At 39.0% G+C, this 6,467-nt stretch overlaps 1 protein-coding gene across 1 annotated transcript; it reads left to right on the top strand.

Moving 5' to 3' along the window:
- Nucleotides 1-1,788: 1,788 nt before the first annotated feature.
- On the top strand, nucleotides 1,789-6,251 carry LOC138888721 (uncharacterized). Its single transcript, XM_070170705.1, has 4 exons — nucleotides 1,789-2,344; nucleotides 3,158-3,568; nucleotides 5,018-5,085; nucleotides 5,972-6,251. Exons 2-4 carry the CDS (start codon nucleotides 3,179-3,181, stop codon nucleotides 6,045-6,047), a joined length of 534 nt encoding a protein of 177 aa, XP_070026806.1. The 5' UTR covers nucleotides 1,789-2,344; nucleotides 3,158-3,178; the 3' UTR covers nucleotides 6,048-6,251.
- The last annotated feature ends 216 nt before the right edge of the window (nucleotides 6,252-6,467 follow it).

Here is a 6,467-nt window from a genome sequence, read left to right as displayed (position 1 = left end):
ATACTAGAAGACCTAAGAATGCCACCATGAAAGCGAAACGTCTATGCTCTTCTCACTTTGACCGGTTCCCTTTGCTACAGATTCCACTTTTCGGGTTGTCAAATCCTCTTACATGCCCGTAGCGCTGGTATATGAAGTGTAAAGTGGAAAACTCATCTACAAAATCTGCATAATGGACCTGGTTGCTTATTTTTAGCAAATCCAGAAACTTGTGAGGGGTGACGACCCTTGGAGCGACCAGGTATTTATGTCTTAGACCCTCGGTACTCCCAGCATAACCCGCTATCTCTTCCAAAGTAGGCGTGAGTTCGAAGTCCGAGAAATGTAAAACGTTGTGACCTGGGTCCCAAAATGTCACCAGTGCTTTTATTATGTCTCCTCTAGGCCTGATCTTTAGTAATCCGGTGAGCGCCCCCAAGTAATGGTTGACCATATCTCGTCCTTACTTACCAAAATCTTCCCACCACATGTGTAGTTCCAACAGAATATTGGTCATAACCTTCATTGATAAATCTTGGCGCGTGCTCATTCTGCACATTCAGATTAAAGTGATAGGTTTAAAACAAAGTGAATTTTATTAAAGCTGATAAGAAAGGGTCATTTTACAAAATTCAAAATTCAAATAAACACGGTCACTTTTGCAAATACGTCCCTTCAGCATTTCAAAAGGGAAGATTTTAGGCCTGTGTTTGCTATGTGGCCAAAAATTGGCAAAGAAACCGTTGGTGGCTATTCTTGCAAAAAGGGCCTTCCGGCGCCCCGTCGAGACGTTCGGCTATTTAGATAAAAACGGCATCACCCACTTTATTTACGACAATAATGATGACATTTTCAAATTTTTGTGTTATTTTTGCGAAGCGGGCTTGGACCCGATGAGGGTTGCCTGCGTATCCCACATCCGGTGAGAATCAAACCCGCGTAGTTCGGTCAGTTTTGACGCAACAGAAAACATGAAGTATTTTGAAACAATTTTCCCTTCTTTTCTCTTTTTTTTTTTCAGAATTTCGGCAGAGTTTAAGTATATTTTGGACACTAGATTTTTCAAAGGCGGGTAATTATCTCTTTCATACCTCAATTTAATTTTTCCAATTTTTTCTCCCTATTCTAGAAACCGGTCAAAATATTGTTGACATCCAATTTTGTCCCTCCTTTCTTTCAAATTACTTCTTTAAGCTTCTAATATCACTAATAATATAAGGTAGTTGTTCTACTATATTTTTTTAATACAAATTATACCTATTTGTTATTATTATTATTAAAAATATTATAGTTATATCTATTATTGTTTTTGTTATTACTATTACTATTATTTCTAAAAAACACATTTTTTCTCTTTACATAATTAATTAATAATATTATTTTATTAAACATCTCATAAATATTTACACTTGTGATGATATTTTATTTAACAATTAGTGTAAGTTATTTTTTTAATTTAAATTCTAGCTACCATAACTATTTTAAGAAACATTAAATAATTTAACCAATAATATTATGTAGTATTATATAATGTGGCTCATAAAAATTATTTTAAATAGAAGCTCAAAGAATGTACAAGGAAGAAGGAAAATGTTCAGCAGTCCAAGCCAAAGTCGGCCCAAATTCGCCCAACCAGCAGCCCAAAATCCTCCACTTTAGCCCAACCATAGAGCACTCTAGAACCCCATCAAAACTACGTCGTTTTGATAAATAAGCCAGGCATAATCTCAGCCGTTTAAACTCTTAATCTAACGGTTGAAATCCATGACTTCACTCTCAAAGACCTAAAATAATTATGGTTTTAATTTTGCCATTCCCTTCTCCAAAAACAGACACTTCTTCTCCTCTCTTTTCTCTTCTTCACAAAATTTCATCCCTGCTCGGTCATGGCAGAATTTGTCATTACCATTTTGAACAAGAAGCTCTGCACCTCAACTAATTTTCTGCAACATCAATGTTCAAATTTCAAACATTCAATAGCTTTTCACTCAATTTCGAAATCCCGCTCAAACTAAGAACCCTTGAAATCAGCCTATAAATACCCGCATTTGAAGAGATTTTCGATAAAGCTTCAGCACCCTTCTTTAACCTGAGGCTCTGAGCCGCACCTCTATCCCCTCTAAGTTAAAGCTTCAGCCGCTGCCTCTAACCCTCAAACCCGCTACTCTTTGCTTGCTTCCACTATTTAAGAAAATTTTCATCAAATCTTATCTGTTCCACCTTTGCTACTTTTTGATTTCTGTGGGTTTTAAATCAAAACAGAGCTGCTGTTTTTCATTTATTCTTTCGTCCACGTTCGAGGTGACGAGTTCATGGTCGGATTTCGATTGTAGGTAAAAGACCCCGGTTCACTGCTCCGAAGCAGGTCAGCTCATTTCTTTTCTTTATTTTTGTATTTAATTATGTTTATAATGTAAATCTGAATTTGTTTTATTTCCTCCTTTTCAAAGAGTAATTTCAGCGTTAAAACCATGCTTTAGTTGCTCATCGCGTCTCTCTAATCTAATTGATACTAAAGGAAAACCTGACTAGCAAAATATTCTCATGGGCTATTGTCTCATATTTTCAAAATTATTTCTTTAAAGTTTCTTTCTTCTTTTGTTAAAGAAAAGCAGGACTAGTTGCTATCTTATAGTAGTATATATAGTAGAGATCGTATTTCTTTTGGAAATACATATTATGGCCGTCTAAGATATCGATTGAGTGTTAATATGAATATGCCTCTTGCTGCTTTATATAAACACTTGTAATAAGCATCGGTATTAGGTTCAAATCTAGAAATCATATTTAGGTTTCCTTTGAAGGATAATAGATTCTGTAACTAGAAGATTACTGGCTTAAATAATATAAAATGTTTGTAGTATGTTAAACCATACAATGTATGCCTATAGGTTTAAAGTAACTACTACTAGTATTTATCCTTGATTTATTAAACTATAAAAATAGTCTAAAAGGTTCACGCTAATGGTTGAATGCATATTGTTTGATTCTATTCTAAGTAGATTATTAACTTAAGTCTTTTCCTCTCAGTCCTAGAAATCATGACTTACATGACCATAAATCTTCTTTATATTTTGGAATCTGATAGCTTAAAGTGCACTCATCATTCAATGTTAGTGAAGAGGCCTGCCGCTAGTATTTTTCGACTAAAATAAGGTATCCTAATGTTTGTGTGAAGGTTCTGTTGAAGGTTTCTCCCATGAAGGGTGTTATGAGATTTGGGAAGAAAGGGAAATTGAGTTCGCGGTTCATTGGATCTTTTGAGGTGTTTCGGAGGATTGGGGAGGTGGATTATGAGCTTGCTTTGCTGCCCAACATGTCGAGTGTGCATCCAGTATTTCATGTTTCTATGCTCCGGAAGTATATTGGGGATCCGTCTCATGTTCTGAATTTTAGCACGGTTCAGTTGGATGATGATTTGACTTATGATGTGGAGCCAGTAGCTATTTTGGGTCGTCAGGTTTGGAAGTTGAGTTCAAAGGATATAGCTTCAGTGAAAGTGCAGTGGAGAGGTCGAACCGTGGATGAGGCTACCTGGGGGCCGAGCAGGAGATGCGGAGCAGATATCCTCACCTGTTTGAGGCTTCAGGTATGTTTATTGACTCGTTAGAGGACGAACGTTTGTTTAAGTTGGGGAGGATGTGATGACCCGACCAGTCGTCTCATGAGTTACCGCTCCGTTTCCCCCATTTCTGCTTCTTTATGCTTTGTTTAACCGTGTTATGTGGTATTGGGTTGGTCGGATCGAATCCGAAATAATTTTGGTAAGGTTTGAGACACTTAGTCTCTTTTTAAGGAAGTTTAAGTTGGGAAAGTCAACCGGATATTGACTTACGTGTTAGAGAGCTCAGATATGTGTTCCGGTGGTTAAGTTAGATTCGGGAGGTGATTTGGGACTTATGAGTGTGATCGGAATGGGTTTTGGAGGTTCGAAGTTGATTTAGGCTTGAATTGGCGAAGTTGATATTTTGGCGATTTTCAGTTGATAGGCGAGATTTTGATATAGGGGTCGGAATGGAATTTCGATGATTGTAGTAGTTTCGTTGGGTCATTTGGGATATGTGTGCAAATTTTCAGGTCATTCGGACGTGGTTTGGTTGGGTTTTTGATCAAAAGCGGAATTTGGAAGATTTTAGAAAGTTTGGCTTGAATCCGATGTGTTTTGGGTGATTTGATGTTGTTTGAGGTGATTTGATGATTGGAACAAGTTTGAATAAGGTATTGAGATATGTTTGTGCTTTTGGTTGAGCTCCTGGGGGCCTTGGGGTGATTTGGGATGGTTAATGGAAAGTTTGAATTGTTGTTGCAGCTGCTGAATTGCTGCTTCTAGTATTTTCGCACCTGCGGATTGGGGGCCGCAGGTGCGACCCTGCACGTGCGGGAGAGCTATCGCAAAAGAGAAAAAGGTCCAGGCGGGAATAGACCGCAGAAGCGGTTAGGTGGACCGCATCTGCTACATCACAGATGCGGAAATGTGATCGCAGATGCGTTTTTGGCTGGATAAATGATTTTTGCATAAGCGGAGAAATAACCGTAAATGCGGTACCACAGAAGCGGGTATGGGACCGCAGATGCGAAAAGGCCTGGGCAGAAGGCATAAATTGTGGCCTTCGCGAATTTTAGCTAATTTCACCATTTTTTACTTCGGCTTGGGAGCTTTTTGGATGATTTGAGAGAGGGATTTCAAGGGAACTTCATTGAGGTAAGGAATTTGGACCTAAAACTCGTTTCTATGCTATTATTTCATGGATTGGAGCTAGAAATCATGGAAATTAAGGATTTAAAATTGGGGAAACTAGGGCTTAGAATTGGAGACTTTTGATTGAGGATTTGATGGACTATTTGGGGTCGGATTTCGGAACTTTTGATATGTATGAACTCGTAGGGAGATAAGGAATCTATTGGTGTAAAAATTTCTGAATTCCGAGACGTGGGTCGGGTTTTTGTAATTTCGGGATTTGTGCCATTTATTGATTGTTTTCGCTTGGGCTTCGTTCCTTTAGCCTATTTTGACATCCTCGTTCTGATTTTGGATTAGATTCGACGCGAGTGGAGGCCAATTCGAGGGGCAAAGGCATTACGAGCTAGAGATTTAGCCAGTTCGAGGTGAGTAATGATTGTAAATGATGTTTTGAGGGTTTGAAACCCCGGATTGCACATCGTAGTGCTATATTGAGGTGAGACACACGCTCGATGACGAGTGTGGGGTCGTGCATTATTGGGGATTGTGACTTGGTTCGTCCCGATTGATGATTTTACCTCGTATTTGACTGAAATCTATTTGCTATCATCATTATTTGGGTTGAATGCCATATTGGGCTTCGTGCCAACTACTTGAACCATTCGGCGATATTTATTAAAATTTCCTCACTGTTTTGACTTTATACTTGAACTCAGTCATGTTATTTTACACTGTTTTTCATACTCAGCCATGTTTATTCAGTTTTAATACTTAAATGATATTTTTAAATTTTGTTGGGCTGAGAAACACTGTTTTACTATTATTCGAGTGGGTTGTAAGGATTTTTGACCGAGTAAGGCCGAGGGCCTGAGATATGTAGTGGCTTGATTGATATGAGGCCGATGGCCTAGTGTTGATGCCACGAGATGGCTTGTTATTGCACTTGGGCCGTAAGGCCCCCCTCCAGTAGTCTTCACACCCCCAATGAGCGTGTGTACCCATTGTGATGTGAGATTGAGCCCGATGGGCTGGTATTGTTCTGAGATGTTGCCCGAGGGGCAGATTTGTTGATACTGTGCTCGAGGGGCGAACTTCTATTTGTTTACTTTACCTTAACAGCATGTCAATTCCCTGTTTACTTGTTGAAAAAGAATTTTACTTAACTTTTCACTAGTTTACTGTTTTAAATGGTTTTACTGCTTAATTATACAATGCCTTGTGCCTTACGTGTTTTCTTACTTTCAGTCGTTATTTACATTTGTTACTCACTGAGTTGGAGTACTCACTTTACTTCCTGCACCCTGTGTGTAGATTCAGGCGTAGCTGGTCCTGCTCTCGAGTGCTGATCATTGCCAGCTTCAGGCGGATTCAAGGAGTCTTTAGGTAGCTGTTGGCGTTCGCAGCTCAGAGCTCCTCCTATGTCTTTTCCTTTATGTCCTTAGTTCAATACTAAACTCTGTAGTTACTTTTGGGTATTCAGTGTTAGATGCTCGTGACTAGTGACACCCCGGTTAGGGCTGTGTATGGGTGTTCTTCCGCACTTTTATGATATTATCTGCTGCTTAGTATTACTAAACCATGTTTTAGACTATTTTTTTTCATACTGTTTAACTGTTTAACATCGAATTGGGAATAGTTGGCTGGCCTTGTCTAACGAGAGGCGCTGTCACGATCGGGTTCAGGTTTAGGGTCGTGACACGTGTCCGGATTGTGATTTGGAGGTCTGTAGTTGAATTAGGCTTGAAATGGCGAAAGTTAAATTTTTGGAAAGTTGGATCAGGAGTGGAATTTTTTATATCGGGGTCGG

The sequence above is a fragment of the Nicotiana sylvestris genome, chromosome 3 (genome assembly GCF_000393655.2).
Source record: "Nicotiana sylvestris chromosome 3, ASM39365v2, whole genome shotgun sequence".
NCBI lineage: Eukaryota > Viridiplantae > Streptophyta > Magnoliopsida > Solanales > Solanaceae > Nicotiana > Nicotiana sylvestris.
Note: the sequence above shows the minus strand (reverse complement) of the source record. Positions and strands in the feature narration are given on the sequence as shown.

Bases quoted from the DNA above. Each gene is read 5' to 3' on its own strand.
- LOC138888721 (XM_070170705.1), top strand. From the start codon at position 3,179: ATGAAGGGTGTTATGAGATTTGGGAAGAAAGGGAAATTGAGTTCGCGG. The intron at 3,569-5,017 runs GTATGTTTATTG...ATTTTGGATTAG, and splicing joins TCACCTGTTTGAGGCTTCAG to ATTCGACGCGAGTGGAGGCC. The intron at 5,086-5,971 runs GTGAGTAATGAT...CCCTGTGTGTAG, and splicing joins AGAGATTTAGCCAGTTCGAG to ATTCAGGCGTAGCTGGTCCT.